Source organism: Cydia splendana, chromosome 3 (assembly GCF_910591565.1).
Source record: "Cydia splendana chromosome 3, ilCydSple1.2, whole genome shotgun sequence".
Lineage (NCBI taxonomy): Eukaryota > Metazoa > Arthropoda > Insecta > Lepidoptera > Tortricidae > Cydia > Cydia splendana.
In genome coordinates, this window is record NC_085962.1 from 23,441,823 (window position 1) to 23,462,291 (window position 20,469).

The 20,469-nt window shown below is 38.8% G+C and overlaps 1 protein-coding gene and 1 long non-coding RNA gene across 2 annotated transcripts in view; one reads left to right on the plus strand and one right to left on the minus strand.

Annotated features, from left to right (window-relative positions):
* Positions 1–20,469, plus strand: part of LOC134789411 (uncharacterized) — a 550,672-nt gene that overhangs the window by 500,187 nt on the left and 30,016 nt on the right. The window lies entirely within an intron of this gene.
* On the minus strand, positions 338–11,313 carry LOC134806700 (gamma-tubulin complex component 2-like). Its single transcript, XM_063780025.1, has 12 exons — positions 11,165–11,313; positions 10,918–11,085; positions 10,560–10,704; positions 9,976–10,162; positions 9,356–9,651; positions 5,301–5,429; positions 4,783–4,956; positions 3,594–3,771; positions 2,231–2,519; positions 1,758–1,873; positions 635–806; positions 338–527 (listed from the first exon to the last, which is right to left on the minus strand). Exons 1-12 carry the CDS (start codon positions 11,233–11,235, stop codon positions 338–340), a joined length of 2,115 nt encoding a protein of 704 aa, XP_063636095.1. The 5' UTR covers positions 11,236–11,313.

A 20,469-nucleotide genomic window follows, 5' to 3' on the forward strand; every position in this document is an offset into this window, starting at 1 on the left:
CTCCACCACGTGTGTGATACACCTACCTTCTCCAGGCTGTGTATGAGCTGGCACCAGGACGGCTCGATGACCTCGACGCACATGTAGTACTAGTGTAGACGTGCTTCGGCACAAACATGAACATTGCTCAGAACATCAGCATCATTGAACAGGAGCAGGAACGTTGCTCCACTACGTGTGTGATACACCTACCTTCTCCAGGCTGTGTATGAGCTGGCACCAGGACGGCTCGATGACCTCGACGCACATGTAGTACTAGTGTAGACGTGCTTCGGCACAAACATGAACATTGCTCAGAACATCAGCATCATTGAACAGGAGCAGGAACGTTGCTCCACTACGTGTGTGATACACCTACCTTCTCCAGGCTGTGTATGAGCTGGCACCAGGACGGCTCGATGACCTCGACGCACATGTAGTACTGCAGGTGCTGGATGCAGCTCAGCATGCGCTGGCGCAGCGCGAACGCGTCCGCGTACAGCCGCGCCTCCGAGAACCGCTTCACCACCTTGTTGTACAGCCACACTCTGGAAATAACGAACAATTTAGACGTTCACAACACCCTGTGCAAATATTAAGCACTTAAAATCTTAATCCTTTCATTATGTATTGATATTGAAACAAAAGGACCTACTTGCAGAGGAGTCTCTCGACGTGTTTGCAGTAGAATAAGTGGCGGAATATCATCTGGTAGCAGGCGATGGCCTTGTGGTTGAGGATGAGCGACACCGGCCACTTCACCTCCAGACCGAACGTGAACGTCTCTATGCCGGTCAGCGGCGGACTGTCCTTGTTCTGTTTGTATTCTACAATTTAAAAAAAAATACGTTAGAAATTAATTCATTCGTTAAGGAGCTAGGATATCATGGACACATTGTAACTCCAACTTATTTGTTTACTGCCGACCCGCCCCGGCTTCGCACGGGTTGACAAATTATACACCTAAACCTTCCTCAAGAATTACTCTATTGATAGGCGAAAACCGTTCAGTAGTTTTTGGATTTATCGCGAATATACAAACACACAAACAGACAGACGCGGCGGGGGACTTTGTTTTATAAGGTTTTGTTATATAGGCACCAGTTATTAAGGAAGCTTTTTTGTGTAATAGAAGGCAAACGAGCAGCCTAATCGACTGATGGTAAGACCGGAGGGGTTGTATGTGCGTTACCGGCTTTTATGATGGGAGTACGCTCATTTCTTGAAGGCTTGAAGAAACCAAAGCGAATTTTCTTGCCTCACTTCAGAAGTGCCTTCTTGAACGGGAAGCACTGTGTTTAGTTTGTGGGCGGAAAGCTAGAAAGTTGAGAAATCAACCAAAATGCAATATAAAACAGCCACGACATTAATATGATTATAAATGTGTCGATGTCTATTCAAAGGTCCCTGCACTTTGTTACTTACCATAAAGACGAGATTTGCTTGTATCTTTATACGAATGGCCTGTCAAAGTGTCCTTATGGCAAGCGACAAAATGGGACTTTTTGCTTGGAAACGACACAAATAGTCAAACAAATGTCTAAGTCAAAAGTATGACAAAAAAATGGTAAAAAAAGTTTTTAAGATGTGTTTTCACAAAAGTCGCGGGCAGTAAGCTATGGGATATAAAAAAATAGCACTTATTCAGTACAGTAAAGGGCCATAAAGTTTGCACATCGGTATTTAGAAAGAGAATATTGGAGGCAACGAGAATGAAAGAGACAACGCTCTACGAAGCCGAAATTCCGATGTGCAAACTTTATGGCCCTTTACTGTACCTTTCTCGTCTTCCGTCTCTATGTAGAGAATCTTGAACATTTGGAACTGCAGATCATACGGAAGCAACTCAACTCGCATGTCCTCATTGTAAGGGTCGTGACTGGCCGCTGAAAGCCTGAAATTTAAAAAACAATATTATTCTACTCGTCGCATACAATCGCATACTTTTCATTATGGGCTCCTGACTTAACCATTACGAAACGCTTAGGTGACCTATAATGAATTTGACCAATGACGTCTCGCCGTGGTCAAGAGGACAAAACCAAATGATAGAACAATATTCTAATGTGTCCCATGTCCGCTAGGGCGGCGCCACGGTCACTCACAGATTAGCAAACCAGAGGGCCTACCGCGAACCACGTTCGACGTGTTGCCTCCCTGTCACATTTACGTAAGAATTTAGAAGTGCGACAGCGAGGCAACACGCCGAACATGGTTCGCGGCAGAAAGGACAATTCAAAATAAATCTTACCTTAAGCAAAGCCCCAGCAAGGACTCCAATTTGGACGGAATGATGTCATCAATCTTCTTCGACAGCTCTTGCTCAGTCGCATCCATGAACTGCACGATAAAGTCACCCTGACACATGAAGAAATAGTTCTTCACCGACTTCAGACGGCCCATGAGATCGTACTCCTTGAGCAGCAGTTCCAAGAGAGATTTGCTGGCGAACGCGAACGCTTTTTGAACGACGCCGCTGTAGTTCTGTTCTATTAGAGAGTACTTTATCTCCTCTACGTTAGTCTTCATTATTGCGTTGCCTGTAAATTGATAAAGAGTAATAATTAGTAATATCGTTTTGAACACATATTAAACCACCCGTGAAAGCTGTGTGAAAACGTCAGCAAATAATGGTAACGTAGATTGTTAACCAAGGGTGGAAAGTAAACCATATCACCCGACATATTTTGGCGCTCAAACGAAGTAGTGAAAGGAGAGGGTGAGATGATTACCCGAGTTAAACACTCTACTTTTCATTTCGACTATGAAGTCAAACACAAAAAAAATATTTTGACGGTTAGAATTAGGGACTGGAATTGGTGCCATTTTTGAAAAACAATTTTACAGTTCTTATATATAAAAGCTCATATAACGTTTAATGTTATATAACGTTTGGGTAATGTTGGACGATAGACCGCAATCATTCAGATAATAAAAAAACCGGCCAAGTGCGAGTCGGACTCGCACTCGAAGGGTTCCGTACCATTATCTATAAAAACGGTCACCCATCCAAGTACTGACCCCGCCCGAAGTTGCTTAACTTCGATCAAAAATCACGTTTGTTGTATGGGAGCCCCACTTAAATCTTTTCACCACACCAGCTCGGAAAGGCTTACTTTGCACTTCAAAAACTGATAGCAAAGTTGCATCTTATTCACATGTGAGGCAAAGTAATGAAATGAAAATTTTGAGTTGTTTTCTTATGTTTGCTGGTAGAATTGACTTTTAAATGATGATTTTGGATGATAAATATTTAATAACATTCATTTGGATTTGATTTGGTTTGATTTGTTTGATATTTTACATTTAATATTTGCTTCGGGTTGGTGTGGTGAAAAATTTTGTGTTTCACTCGGGGGCAAATTTTGTTTAACCCTCGTGCTTTGAAACCCTCGCAACGCTCAAGATTCCATTTTTCGAACCACTCGCTACGCTCGTGGTTCAATTTTGGAATCTTTCGCTTGCTCGGGTATCAATATTAGCACGAGCGGTTAAACAACAACTTTGCCCCCTTGTAAAACAAATAACTATTATTTTATTCTGTTTTTACCCTTTGGGTACGGAACCCTAAAAATCAGAGATAACAAATATTTAGTTAGAATTCAGCCACTCACCACACTGGCTGATGACGTTCAAGTATTTGCCGGTGCGCAGTATGATGTCGGTGTACTTGTCGAGGAACCGGGGCACGCGGTCGCGCTGCACGCTGTAGCGCTTCTCCCAGTAGTCGGCCGAGTAGTCCACCGGCAGCTCCTCTTTGTTCACCAGCTCGTTGTCCTCTATCATGAACTCCTGGAAAAGTTACCAATCTTTACATCAGTGATCACAAATTTCCTGTCGACAATAGTTGTACAGGGCCCGCGTCAGATCAAACATCAACATTTACTCAGCAAATAGGCCACAAGGGCACTTTTACACGTCAACATTGAATTTACATACACACAAAAATAATAACATCAAAATGTTATAAAATAAAACTAACAATTCAATCTAACGTATTACAATTACTAAGAGATGTATATGGTCTCTTAATGTCGAATTACATACAAAATACAGATACAAAACACAAAAAAAAATCTATAATATTTAGAGGTGTAAATACTGTAAATGTCTCTAGGTGTCAGAACTATAAGATTATATAGTTTATCAAATTATCCTTAGAGATGTATAGGGTCTCCAAGAGTCGATATCCTGTATAATTAATACATTCATTAAGAGAAAAGAAACATACGAGAGCAGAATGAGGCGTCTCACTGTAATTAATTAATAAAAATAAAGTTACTAAGTATAATAGCTTGTGTTAGCTTAAACAGACCAGTCTCCACAAACAGCACCCGTTCACGAGTATGACGCGTATCTCAGCCGTCGCCTCCCTCATCCCGATCGCGATGGGTGGAGGGGTACCATCGCGAAAGCTCGTGAAACTCACGACAACGCCTGGTTTCAAGACCTATCCCCATTGGCATATATCTAAGGACGGGCCTTACGGGTACTAGGAATGGTGCTAGTTCAGCGGTGTCACTCACGAATTCGAGCCAATCGTGCAGTCTAACGCAACTAGTTGCGACAGATCGCGCGCGTGATGTGAACTCATTAACCAATCGCGTTGTGGAGTTAGACTGCACGATTGGCTCGAATTCGTGTGCGTGACACCGACACCGCTGTACTGGTCCACAATGACTCCCTAATGGATCCACTGGTCCACGGTACAGAAGGGTCGGCAGGCTCGGTGAGGAACAACGGTCTCCTTGGCATGTATCGCCCAGTAGCTTGGTATATGACTGTCAGCACAAGTGTACTAACCTGAAACGGGTCCACAATGACCCCCTTATGGATCCACTGGTCCAGGATACTGAAGAAGGGCTTGCAGGCCCGCTCGGTGAGGAAGAGCGAGATCTCCTGGGCGCGCGTGTCGCCCAGCAGCTTGTTGGTCTTGTCGTGGAGGGCGGTCAACACGCTGCCGCCGCGGAGCTCGCTCTGAGGACATCATTGCTGTATCAACTTCTGAACATTGAAACGTAGAAACTATCTTACTGCTGGCAATGATATACTATAGATAGGTTTATACGCGTTCCAAAATTGAAGCACTTAACTTTTGATTTTAATAACAAAACTTCCGTGAGACACAGACATATTAAATATATTAAGAACTTAACTTACTTAACTTGTGATATTGAACAGTTTGCTTTTAGTTGTCGGACTTTAACTATGACGCGCAACTGACAAACTTAACTGTTCTATATTTTCCTAAATGATAAAATAAGGAATTATGCAAGGTGCTCCATCTCCAGCTGGCCAGCATTGTCTGCAGCACTACTCACCTGGCCGATGTGCGTCACGACGGCCGCCAGCACCTGCATGGTGTGCATGGTGGGCAACACGAAGTACCACAGCTTCTGCAGCGTCAGGCCGCCCGACATATGCTCCGTCTCCAACTGGGCTAGCATTGTCTGAAACAACAGTTTTTATACATTAAAACTATGTCACAACCACATTTAAGTGTTACAACATGATAGTAGTGATGGTCTACTCTAAATCGCATACCACAATATCATTAACTTAAAAACCGGGCAAGTGCGAGTCGGACTCGCGCACGAAGGGTTCCGTAACATAATGAAAAAAAAAAAACGGAAAAAATGCAAAAAAAAACGGTCACCCATCCAAGTACTGACTAGGGCTCGCGGTCGAGTCCGTGTTTCGTTTACACGTTTCGAATACCCGTTTCCGAATAACACGTACACGGTTTTCTGGCCCGTTCCGCACGTGTAATTAAGAAACGTGTAATTAAGATCCGTCTCCACGGATAAACGGGTATTCGAAGAAACGGATCTTATTTACCCGTGGCTCCGGACACGTCCTTGACGAGTAGCGAAGGAACGAACCGGCGCGGCGTACTTAAGAGTTAGAAACAAGTAGACAAAAGATTCATGACGAGTTTCCGTCATATTTAACCTTATTCCGTGGTTCATAGAGTCGAAATTCAATAAACGGTTTCTGAGCAGGTAGTTTTTGCATGCAATGTTGCATTACGAGGAGAAAATTAGAAATACAGTATACCTATGCTACTTATAAAAATAGTACTTTATATAAGACTTCAAATACTAATACTTTATGGTTTATTAATATAACTTGATAGCAATAAATTTAAAGTGCTTAAAAAAAATAAAAGCAATAAAGAGTATAAAGACTTTACGTTAAAATCTGGCCATGCATGATCTGGTAGGTGGTGGTAGCTAAGTATACAATATTCTTACCAATTGCATATTTTTAAACAGTTCTTATATTTTTAATAATTTGTATTCTGTATATTGTATGTGTGAGTTTTTACGAATATAATATATTCTGTCAATAAGAAATGTATATTTTTTAATCTAATTATTTTTTAAGTTACGTAAGCCAGACATCTTAGTATTATTATAGTAAACCATGTAAAAATTAATAAATACAGTGTAAACTCTATATAACGACATTAACGACACTGAAGGGACTGCGGATTTTTCGACGTTAAGTATAGAGAGTGGTTGTTAAATGGAGTGAAATAAAAAGGTCATCTTACTATCTAAATATTCTAATGTATCTGTTTATAATATACTTAGGACACATTATGCACAAGAAGAACATTCATTTCATACAAATAACAACGCCTATTAATTTATAACGTGTAACATCTTGTCAAAAGTCTAGTGCCCGAGGTAAACATGTGCAAGTTGATCATACAAAAACAAAAGACAAATTTTCTTAGAATCTCCGTTACGTCAGTCGAAGTAAACACGTGCTAGATAATAAAACAACAAAACAGCGAACAAAAAAACGTACACAGCTGCAGTTTTTATCAATTTCGGCAACTTAGAAAGTATTTCTTAATGGTGTATTATGCCGTATTGTTGTCGTTAAATAGAGTGAGCGTGACGCTATATAGAGTGTATTACTGTATAGAAAACAAGGTAAACCAACCGAAGTCAAGCAATTTCGACATTTTAAGGAGTTTGTCGTTAAATCGAGTGACGTTATAAAGAGTTTACACTATAATCATGTGTATCTGCCAATAAGTAATGTATTTACAACTTTTAATATAATTTAGTATGAATTTATGAAAAGTAAGACTTTTCTTAAATTCATTATCTTATTATCATATAAAATGAACTTTAAGACTGTAAGTACTAATAAATATTATTTACAATTTTAGCAACAAAACAACAAAACGATTTTAAATTAAAGTAACTTGAAAAGACCGTATTTTACGAATTGGCCGACTAAGTGGCGAACTGGAGTCATACCTACTTACCTAAACACAATATCTTAAAAGTCATATTTATTTCGTGTTCATTTGCTTCTTTAATTTTAGCCGCTGCATTTGTTACAATTTCATATATGTGTAGACAGGTTCTCCTTATTACACCGACATAAAGCTTATAATTAGCTATGGCAGTTCTGATAATGGTTTGGGTCGCTACTTGTGTTCGGCGATATCAGACAAAAGGGTATTGGAAAACAACACGTTAGTTCTAATGAATGGAACACTACCGGCCGGCATTTATTACCTGAGCACTAGTGTGAAAGTGACTCCAGTCAACATGAATGATTACCAATTTTGAGATCTATCTTAATGTATTTAGCAATATAATTGCAAGGTAACCAAGGTAGCATGGGTTTTTAAGGTTCTCGCGTGAAATCCTGCGTTTCAAATGCCGCTGTACTATTTTTGCTTCGTTGGTACATTAGTAACTAATCTAACAGTTAGGTAATTGATAAAAATAACAAATAACCACAAATTAGTACTAGGTAGTATTTGTCTGCATACCTATTCTTCGCGAAACTATATAACTTACACCATTATATATAAAATGTGTTTCTTTGATTGAAATGTAATATGTAATGAAATTAACTTAAAAGCAATAATAGTAAAAAAAAATTGGCCAAGTGCGAGTCGGACTCGCACACGAAGGGTTCCGTACCATTATCTATAAAAACGGTCACCCATCCAAGTACTGACCCTGCCCGACGTTGCTTAACTTCGGTCAAAAATCACGTTTGTTGTATGGGAGCCCCACTTAAGTCTTTATTTTATTCTGTTTTTAGTATTTGTTGTTATAGCGGCAACGGAAATACATCTGTAAAAATTTCAGCTGTCTAGCTATCACAGATCACGAGATACAGCCTGGTGACAGACGGACGGGCGGACGGACAACGGAGTCTTAGTAATAGGGTCCCGTTTTACCCTTTGGGTACGGAACCCTAATTAAGGTTCTAAACTAGGGACGAGTTAGTTCAAAATTAAAAATAGTAGACTATATAGAATAGGGACACCTACTTCCATTCATATACAGAGTCATTTTTGGAACGTTAGCCATATTGTGCGAGGTGATTAGGTAGGTCATACTGAACAACTTTTTCTATGGGACCAACCTCGAAATCCCAAAAAAAATTTGGCCTTCCCATAGAAAACATCGACATCCACTCGACCAAAATGTATGAAACGGCCAAAAAAAATTTTGTGATTTCGGAGTTGGTCCCATACAAAAAGTTGTTCAGTATGGCCTACCTAATCACCTCGCACAATATGGCTAACGGTCCAAAAATTACCCTGTATTGTATAGTTGGTTAAATATGTTATATTAACACATGTGTTAAAACTGTTATAAATTATTTAAAAAAAAAATTCGTACGCTAAACGAGTTCATCTGAAGTCAACATTCAATAGTAGACCTTGCGCATACCCAGAGCTAGAGCATTGATTGGCTCAAACTGTTTCGGATCCGTTCGGGCCGGTCTTAAGTACCCGTGTAAACGGAGATACGTATCTGAGAAACGTTTCTTGGGAACGGTTCTTGGATACGTATCCGGATCCCGGCGGTTCCGTGTAAACCGTGTTCTTAGCACCGCCGGTCTTAAGAACACGGGTATTCGTTTCGGCGTGTAACACGGATACCGGGAGCCCTAGTACTGACCACGCACCGAAGTTGCTTAACTTTGGTCAAAAATCACGTTTGTTGTATGGGAGCCCCATTTAAATCTTTATTTTATTCTGTTTTTAGTATTTGTTGTTATAGCGGCAACAGAAATACATCATCTGTGAAAATTTCAACTGTCTAGCTATCACGGTTCGTGAGATACAGCCTAGTGACAGACAGATGGACGGACGGACGGACGGACGGACGGACGGACGGACGGACGGACGGACAGCGAAGTCCTAGTAATAGGGTCCCGTTTTACCTTTTGGGTACGGAACCCTAAAAATTAAATTTAAATTTCAAATTTTCACACAAATTCTGGAGCAAAGTAGGCACATATCACATATTATGGAAAATATGTTTATACTAACTATCCACCACCAAAAAAATTATCAACCAAAACAACTAGCAACCAAAGTACTTACATAATAATCTTTCAATAGTATTTCAATGGCCGCAACCAAAGCATGGAGCACTTGTCCCGACCACATATCACACTGCTCAATGAACCGCCTCACTATTGAATAATTCGACGCTAGCGGCAACATTTGCTGCACTATCTGCTTCAAAGCATCATCTAAGTCATCAGATATATTGAAACTCCTGGGCTCATAAGTGTCTTTTGTTGCCTGGTGGACTATATAATTGCCGGGGACCCCAGAGAATACATACAGTAGGTCATCTATTATCATGTTCTCCTGTGAAGCCAGAGGAACGCCAGCTGGAAATTTAAGAAACATATGTAGCTACGTAGCATAAGTAGGGTTCATAAAACACTTTTGCTTCAGATTTTTAGGGACCCCTCAATTTTGTTACAAATGGCTACTGTATTACTGTCCTAAAATTGTCATTCTCTAGCAAGGGGGCACCCCCTTAGAAATCAGCTATCATGTTTTTTATATATATATATATTTAAGTATTTATCTATATCTGTCTATCATATATATATTTTATATCATTGTCTAGTCTAGTCTAGTCTAGTACCCAGCAACACAAGCCTTATTGAGCTAACTGTGGGGCTAGGTCCAGTTAACAGAAGTCTTACCCAACGAAGCAGTGATAGCGACAGGCTCCTTGGGGAAGTCCCATGACATGGCGGGATGGTCCTTCTGCCAGTTGGGCAGGTCCAGGCTGTTGTACCAGTTTGGCCGCAGCCGCGCTTCCTTCTCTTCAAATGACTTCATCACATACTTTTTACTTTCATCTACTGCCTTGAGTAGCTTGTCTTTGATCTGTAATGATAACTTTGCTTAGTAATTAAAAGCAGAGGTATATTTTAAGATTTGAAGCTTGGAAGTCTAAAAATATTTTATGCCTCTTTTAAGACGGCCATGAGTTGGGTCCCAAAAATAGCAGTTTTCATTAGGTGGATCAGAGCCCGATCCACTTTGGGAACCACTGCTATAAACTATGAACTTTTGGCACCCAACCAAATTGCCTACAGGTTTAGTTAACCTCAAATTAAAATTAAGTATTATGCATACCTACTTGCAGTTAACAAGAGCATTTCATGCACAGTATAATTTCCCTTTACACCATGCAATCTAAATAAATATGTTAAGGGCATTGCATACATTAAGGGCAATCTTTTTATAGTTTCTACTATAGGTTTTTACATAATCAGGTTACCTGAGGAAGGTCTTCTTTGGTGATTTGGTGTTTATTATCCCCTAGAATAGGCTTTGGCGCTACTTTTGGCTTTGAAGCCTTAGTCCGTTTCTCATCAAATACCAGTTTGTAGAACAGTAAGATAATATCTGGTAAGTTATCAGTGCTGAAATTATAAATAAAAAGCTTAGTATCGTGAAATTAATAACGAATACACGATTAAACCAAGGCACAGACGTATGGTGCCTGCTGTCCCTGCAATATGGCCAAATTTATTTTTTTTAAGGAAAGTTTTTTTTTATTAGGGCACAATCTCAAAACTTAAACTTTTTTGATGTGGCCGTACTACAGACATCATACGAGTGATCACGATCATTACTTTCGATTTCTGAGCTCTTCATACTTCTTGATGAAAGCTTTGGCATTGGAAGCTTTCAGAGCTAATCTCTGAGCGTACTCGTTCACTTGTTTGGATGAGAGACTGCTGTTGCCATAGTTAGGATCGTTCTGAATGTACTCAAGCACCGTGTCGGCGTCTAAACTACATCTGTAAACAAATAACAAACGTTAACATTCGTATATACCAATAATATGAATAGCACTAAAAATCACCAGTTTATTCATACCCAAGAGCGTCAAGAAGCTCCTTGATGGTAGTAAGCATTTTTTCTTTGGGGAGAATCCAATTCTGATACATTTATGACTTTATGTGAAAATAATTTAAAATTACAGGCTGGGGCATTATTGAGCAGTGACACAGATATGACAGCTGACATTTATAAATTAAAAAAAAAACACACAGGGTCAGGGTTTGGTCAGGGTCCTAAACACGCTGTAGTTATTTTTATATACATTTTTAGGATTTAAATTATTAATAAAAAATATCAGTTTTGTTCAAAGTTAACAAAAAACTGTTAAGTTTACCAATTCAACAATAAATTAATTTTATGTTCTTATAAATATTGTCTGTACATGACCGTTGCAACGCTCATGTTATACGTTCTACGTTATACTACTCGCCGCTAGATGTCGTAATGAGTAATGCTTTTCAGGTGGTTGACCCTTCAAAATAAGTCTCCTAGTCTAGTCGATAATAGCAAAGAGAATAGATAGTATAGAGGGGTCCTGTCATAGTAAATTTTGTAGTCACAGTAAATTTACTGCCAATATCAACACACGACTAAAACTCAAAATGAAAACGTATAAAATTATCAAAAAAATGTATATATATATATATCATATGTATGTTCTTTGGTAATACGAATTCAAAATTAGCTACTCTGCCTTTGGCGTTGAAATGAATGTGTAGTGCAATAGTGCTAACCACCAATTGTTTTTGTTAATCTTTATTTACTGGTGAGAACCTGTAATTGGCTTTTTGTATCACATTTATAAAACCTATTAACATGTTAACAGCTGTTGGATCTCCGAATAGTAATAAATAAATAAATAAAATAAATAAATAAATAATATATGGATAAACGATTTTATTATTTTTAGATCATTTTGACCCATGTTCATTCACTGATATCTATGTGTTAAAATTGTTAAATATGAAACGGTGTCGTCACGCCATCTAGCCGAGCATAGGCTAAAGGTGTGTGCGCCATCTATCCGAGAATGACTTTTTCTTGATTTCCGAGGCACGTTTTTTCCTTAGACTTTACTCATCTTATACGAAGTTACATATGTCTTTGGTAATAGTGACCCTGCCTACGAAGCAGGAGGTCCCGAGTTCGATTCCCGCTAAGGGCATTTATGTATGTGTTGATCAAGTATATTTGTTCGCGTGTTATATTTGGCTATATATCCTATGTAGCTAAGTATATGGACTTATGTATGCAAGTATGTATTCCTATGTATAATCGCCTTGTACCCATACTTAGTACTTTAGTTAGTTTGGATTGGTTTGGAGCTGAGCTGGGTCGAGCCGTGTAAGATTGTCCCCAAATATCATTATTATTAAAATCAACCACAGGTCCTCAATAGATGGCGCTGACTCTGGAAAATCTATTATTAGGTGATCAATGCCGAACATGCTAACGCATATTGCTGTTTTTGACATGGAGTACCACCTGGAAAACCTCCGGGAGACTTTTAGATTATACCCATTCGTTGCCCAAACCTATCTATAACCTATTCTAAGCTAAGGCACCTCATACGCACCTTAAAACAGTCAGCACCTAAGTACTACCTACATAAGTAGATACGCATTTACGATCTCAACATTAAATTAATGGAACAAAGACTTACGATAATGTCTGCTAAAGTCACAAATATTACCAAAGAGCGGCCCGCGTCATCTTCGTTAACTACTATGTGGCCCTTGGCTGCTAAAAGGTTGCCGACCGCTGCTCTACTAGTTAGTACCTCATCTGCCCAATCTAACTGTGTCATTTCATTTTAGTATTAGGTAGGTAGGTAGGTACTAAGTATGAATATTGACCAATTTAGTAGGTATCTGGGATTTAAAAAACATGGCTCAGTTAGCGTGAGCCATTAGAAATAATAGGAACTAAACAATTCCGCGACAACGTGAAATGGTACTTCTAGAGAAATTGCACAAAAGATTTTTTCGTCGATAATCCGATTTTATAAAGAACCGAAACGTAGTTATAGGAAATGGCGTAAAAAGTGGTTTCTCACAGTAGATCAATGTTGGGTCATAAGCACACAAGTTTTTTTCAGTGTCGTCGGCACTTTACAAAAGATCAACAAAAGTTCGGCAGCCGTTTGTGCTTAAAGAGCAACTCGAGCTCTGTTGTGATTGTTTGATAGGAAAACTAAGGATTCGGCACTTGTACAATGTCGATTGATGATAGAAATAATATGTTGTGATTGTGTTGTCAAACAAAGCAGTCGCCATGTGTGAAATACGAATCATTCTTTGCGACTCCAATATCAGATGCAGCATGTTAGGTGGCAGCGAAAATCAATCCATGATTGGCAGTTAGTTTTTATACTTCTTTATTAATTTTGTTTCTTAGGCTACGTTTGTTTTATAATATTGGATATAAAAATAAAATACAAAAAGATATAAGTACAAAACCATAATATTAGGTAGGTACCTACAGTTAAAAATGGATGCCCCAGTCCCTATCCACCTTGGACCTTGGTAACCTAAATAGTATTTACTAAAATAATTAAAAAGGGTACCTACCTACCGGGTACCTATCGACCCTAGTCTATAAATTTGTAAATTTCTATAATAGGTATTACTTTTTAGAAATCTTTATTAAAAAGTGAACTCAATTTATTATTTATGCATTTTTTCTTAAAGTTAATTCTTCATAAAAATAAACCAAAAAATATGACGTCTCCCATAAACAGTACCTGAGTTTATGGACCGAATGAAAAACGATGTCTTAGAAATCCGCTCTCTGATGTCGGACAGGATCGGGCCATTCTTTTGCGTCAGATTTATGTGTTTTAGACGGCCAGTCTATAAATGCCGCATTTTTATTAGCCGCCAGACGTTTACTGATTAATAAAGTGGGTGAAGACGCGGAAGAAACGACAGCGCTTCCTAGAAAGGCAGATCATCTCTTCGGAGAGCTTTTAAAACGGTATACTTACAGAATTTTTCCTCTTAACTAGATCTAAATAGAATGAAACTACAAACGCACCGTTCTGTTATTTATTCAAATACGAAGAGGCTTTTTCGGAAGGTAGCAGCGGGAATATATGGTATAAGTAGGTTTAGTTTATTAGTAGGTACCTATATAAGCAGTCAAAGTTTGTATGTTAAAATAAAACGAGCCGAAGCATCCGCATTGTCGCATGCCGAGCCGTGCGTTTCGACATCCAATCTGAATTACAATGTAGGTACGGAATTTACCGAGTCCAGCCGGTCCCTGCCGGAGCCTCCGTGTCCGAGCGGAATAAGAAGCAGCTATACTGTTATTCTATTGTTCAGGAACACACCGAACAATGTATTTTTGCCCAATATGGAGACGCGATTATGTCAACGAGTGTGTTTTGTTTTTAAATAATGACCCCCGTCGCGCGCATCGGGCATTTAGAATCGCGCAGGGAAGCTATATGCTTTCAGCATTTTAAGTACGTTTTATGGCAAGATAACTCATTCCATTTTGATCATCGGCTAGTTAGGTATATTCAGAACCCGCGCTTGCATTTCTTTCTAATACCTACCTAACTCTATTTTTTCGACCATCATGAAAGAAACTCGATCTAAGAAAAATGTCACTATGAGTTTTGTTCGGGTTAACATGACAGTTAAACATTATCAACAGGAAGACAAATCCCAAAGCTCTTTGTTAGTAAACATTAACTATACAGTTTAATTTATACGTTTCCTAGCGCATCAGAGTCCGCGGGTGATATATTGGAGATTAAAAATAAACTGGAGTCATTTGTAAGCTTTTATGATGCATACATGTGTACGTTAGACAACCGTTTGTTATTCGTGTTTGGAACCACTTAATAGTGTAATCTTTTCCGCATTGGCCTGTATCGCTGTCGGGTGTCAGCTGACAGTAGGTATTTAGTGCGTCGGCAGTAGGAGCAGCTGGATATTGCGTCAGCGGAAAGTTGCGGTACTTGAGGTTACATCAAACGGCTTTACCCAACGCCGCCGTTTAAACGGAGAAGGCAGTAAGGATGTATGAAAAAGACGGATAAAATGTCTATTACCGTTGCTCGGCGAACGGTTACCCAACCTGAAGCTCGGAGATTCCTCGATCCCACTTGCACTCGGCGAGAGCAAACAGTGTTGCGTGCGCTTGCAAGTGGCAAGTATTTGCCTATACTTATTTAATATGTATTAAAGATTTTTTTAATGCGATTGAGCTTTCCAAGCACTAACAGCTTAACTGCCTACCTACCTGCGTATCTTAGTATCATTGCGTTTTATACTCACTCTGAAATTACCCTGGTAGAGTAAATCGTCTATGTATTGGGTACTAAGGGCCACCCCCCACTAGCGTCTCCCGAGCGTCGGCGTCTAGTCAACTCTATGGCCGCAACATCGACGCAACGACGTCATTTTCCATAGCGCTGACTAGACGCCGACGTGTGGGGTGGCACTAATGACCACCTTCCAATAACTGGATATACCTTAATACAAAATAAAATCCTGTTTAATATTCACAATCCAAGTAAATTTTCTGAACTAATATTATGTGGTTTACTTGAAATATGTGAATAAATAAATAGAATTCTAAATATTTTAGCCATTTTAGTATAAGCTAGGTGTACACTGTAATGGACGGTGGCCAGTAATAGACGATTTGCCCTACATACTACCAACCGTCAATGTGCAGCGTGGTCCTCCAACCAGACGCTCCTACAATCCGGCCGAGATCACAGGAAACCAAGGAACGAAGGTATCGCACGCACGGTCGTTGTTTAGTTCCGTTGAGTTGAGGTTTTTCTCCAGAAAAACAGAACACGGGGATAATATACATCTTTGCGCTGATACGATGATTATGATGAAGTAGTATCTATAGGAAGCTATACTTATTATAGGAGAGAAACAAGTATGGATGTAGAGCAAGCATAAGTAAAGCATTTATTCCATAGGCACATAAAGTATGTACAGTCAGCAGCAGAAGTTGCTAAGCGGGCCAGGTGTTCAATATTATCTTGACGCGACTTTATTGTTAAGAGAATAAGGGTGTGTCAAGGTAATTTTGAACACCTCGCCCGCTTAGCAACTTCTGCTGCTGACTGTACATACCTATACCCACTTTTTTACTTATTTCCGCCCGTTCGTTAATTTTATCCATACAAGCGCAAATCGCTTACTGATAAGCATTTCGGGTTAAGCACACTCGTAAAATAAGAATGCGGCGAGTTCCGGTAGCTTCGGCGAAATGTCCATTTTCGCGGTACCTTGTGCCCGCACGTGCCAGCGCTCTGGCACGGTGCGCGGTGGCGAGGCGAGTCGCTGACCGCGGCGCTTTGCAAGCGACCTTTTTAGGGTTCCGTACCCAAAGGGTAAAACGGGACCCTATTACTAAGACTTCGCTGTCCGTCCGTCCGTCCGTCCGTCCGTCCGTCCGTCTGTCACCAGGCTGTATCTCACGAACCGTGATAGCTAGACAGTTGAAATTTTCACAGATGATGTATTTCTGTTGCCGCTATAACAACAAATACTAAAAACAGAATAAAATAAAGATTTAAATGGGGCTCCCATACAACAAACGTGATTTTTGACCAAAGTTAAGCAACGTCGGGAGTGGTCAGTATTTGGATGGGTGACCGTTTTTTTTTTTGTTTTTTTTTTGTTTTTTTTTTGCATTATGGTACGGAACCCTTCGTGCGCGAGTCCGACTCGCACTTGCCCGGTTTTTTTTGTACGTATGCTGCCGTATGCCATACAGTGGTGGCGTGTGTACCTAAACAAGACAAGACACAAATCAATATACACATGTATTACCTACACATTTCTAATGTCTAAGTGACAAATAATATTCATAATATCCTAATTGGTTCGGGTTCTGTAACAGCCGTATCTGTGTATGTAGGTAAGTACCTACTCGTATCACGGACGTGCTTTTTTGCCAAGCTTTTTTTTTGTTAGAAGTTTGTATGCCGGTGGATTAATCTATGCAGATGATTGTATCTACCTCCTGCACCGGCGAAGTGTAGCTCCGAACTGAAACGCTTCTATATGTAGGTATGAGCAAGTTCGGTGTAAATCAAAGGCGGCTAACTTATCGAAAATTCTAATTAGTCCTATATTATATACCATCACTGTATGAGTTGGTGGGGCCTTGTATATTTCACCGGTTCAAGAAATAAAAAGATAAGTCCCTTACCCGAGGATTTTTACCTAATATAATAGTCAGGTGGGGTAAGTGAATCAGTTTATTTTTGCTCGGGTCAAGAGAAACCGTATATGAGAAATGTCCTTCTACGTTAGTATTTTTTACTTAATTTTATTTATGCATTATTTTTATTTTTAGTATTATCATTTAATTAAAATTATTGATATCTTTAAGTAGGTATTTATTTTCTGTAACTGTTTATTTTCCCTGCAAGTGTTTCTCTAGCCCAGTGGTGGGTAAACTACGGCCCGCGGGCCATCTGCGGCCCGCGAATGGATTATCCGGCCCGCCGCCGGTCCTATGAAATAATTAGTATATGGCATTGGCCCGGCCACGACTCCACGATTATCGCAAATCAAAATAAATTTTGGCTACAATTCTGGCCCTCCACTTAAATTTCCTAAACTTTTTGGCCCCCCATGAAGAAAGTTTGCCCACCACTGCTCTAGCCCCATAGTTTCTCTTAGCGTAGGAGGGGTCCTAACCTTGCAGTGTTTTAATCGAAAAAGCTAATATGTTTCATGTCTATGAGCTTTTATTATTCTTTTGCCATAGATTCCACAACTGGCAAGAATGGCGCGAAACTATTATTCATGTTGCCACTCCTCGAATACCTGTTAACAATTGACTTTTTTTCGCCATTGTCGTATTATTCATGAGCCCCTTAAAAGTTCTACGAAATTATTTACTATTCCATTCGTGTGTGTAATTAAGTAAACTCATTCGGGTACCTACTTATTTTATTGTATCGACTATATACACGGTGTGGCCTGTAACACGAGCAAATAATTAAACATAGATTGTACTCCTCAAACGGTGACACTTTTGTTCAACAACTTTTAAAAATTATGAAGTATTTATTAGACTCCCCATTTTTCATACAAAATAAATATTATCTTCAATGGACGCCATCGCCACGCCATATGTGACGTCCCACGGTCAAAGGTACCTTATGACGGGTATGGAGTTATGCATACCCCAGTAATCTACAATAAATAAGCTATCGATAACACAAAAGATCAACCTTCTAGGTTGCGTAGTTACAGAGATATGATTTTTTGAAAATAATGTTGTGAAATGAGCAACTTTACGATAGAGAAGTTTTAAGTTTAGCCGCCTAAAAAACTATGTTCCTGAAGTAAGTTACATAGTTGACTACAAATAATAATGCCTTATATATCTGAGATTAAAAAAATATTGCGACTTGTTCTGTAATGCGAATAGAAACTTTTGATATCGACTGATTTATGTGTATACTAACCAATCTCTTGAAAATAAAGTTTTATTTCATTTTCACGATTGATTGCAATGAGCTCTCAAGATTTAAATTTTATCTATTAGAAAACGACACTGACAGACAGTTTAAGCAAAAAACAATACCGATTTAGAGGTGAAAATGTATTTTCTGACTTTTTCATATAAAATCACAAAATTGAATATTTTTACTTTTAATGTGACACACAATCAATTTTTCTGAGCACATATGAAAGAAATTCTGTCATTCAAATGAAATAAATCCTAAAACCCCAACTAAATACTATATTTAACCCCTTATGCCACTTTAAACTTACATAACAATAACAGTATTTGCTCCATACATTTACGAAAAGGTACCTTATGGAAATAAATCTAATAATACATCACTACAAAATATCAATCATATTATAGTTTATCTTTTATGAATAGAAAATATTAATTTACATTAAACTGCCCCCAATTTAATTAGTTCTTCGTCATAATAATCTTAAAAAAGACCAATAATTTGTATGTAATGAAAAGGTACCTTGTGGTCAAGTTACATGATGAGGCATGATGATGATGGAACAGTTAGGATAAACTAATAATATTTTGGGGTTAAGATGGTATAAATCGTCTATTTCTTATCAATAATATATTTCGGTTGCTATTGAAGATAAGCGGCATTTAGGTTCAATGACCTCAGATATTCCATAAGGTAATGCGTCGGGTATTGGCATTTTTCAGCAAACCAATGGCTGATTTACTGCATGCGACCAAACCAAATGAAGATTATTCTAGTTAAGAAAGACTTGACGAGAGTAACTTTGGTATAATAGCAGTCTACTTGGATTTGTGATGTCGGTCTATGTACGGTTATAATATTTGCGAGGCGCCCCAACCAGAACTGAAATTATCAAATTAGTTTTGCAGAATGCTAATACAGTTCTCTACCAAACTTCTTTTCCCGTATTGACTAGTTTTTTTGGGAATTTTCAATCTTTTTTCCATAAGGTACCTTTTCTACTAAACTCTGAGACGACATTACTAGGCTTATAACTAACTTATAACAAAAATAAAAACAGGTAAACAAACGTTACGCATTAAGGTTTCAGATCACACAATAAAAAAAAATTGAGCATTTTTTCACCTCTTTACAAAACATTTAATATCTCCGAAACTAGAAACCCTCATAAGGTACCTTTTCCCGTGGAACGTCACATATCATTGTGATTGACGTTGCTTGTCACGCCTTAAACATAACAAAACTCGCAATACATTGCGTCTTAGAATAATATTTAAAGTGTATTAAAAATCAAACCACAAGTTATTTTTAAAAGTCGCTGAACAAATGTTGGTCAGTATGAGGAGTACAGCCTACTGTTTAATTTTTTGCTCATATTACAGGCCACACCCGGTATACAGGGTGATTTCGGGGTCGTGGAGCAAGAGAGCCAGACATCATACAGAATCCAAAGATGAGCCTAATGATGTTGTTAATTATTGTTTATCACCAATAATGATGATTATTTTCCAGATGACAAGTAGGAAAAAACATTTTTGCATACAATTTGGTGACCCTACTCAATGTGACGTCTTGTCGCTTTCCATACAGCTTGCAGCGTATGTCAAAAAAGTCATAGGGTGACCATAATTACTTAGTATAACATTAATTTTACTTGAAAAATAAGAATAATTCAAGTAATTATCTTTTAATCAAATACTACCATATGATAATGTGGATCATTTACAGAGTCAGAAAAAGTGGTTCTGGATCACGACCCCGAAATCACACTGTATGTAGTTACTTTTACTAAAGGATGGCTTACGTTATAACGGGCTGAGGCGTCCGACACTTCACTCTCTTGAGTTTTCTATGAAAGCATCACGTGATCATGCATCAT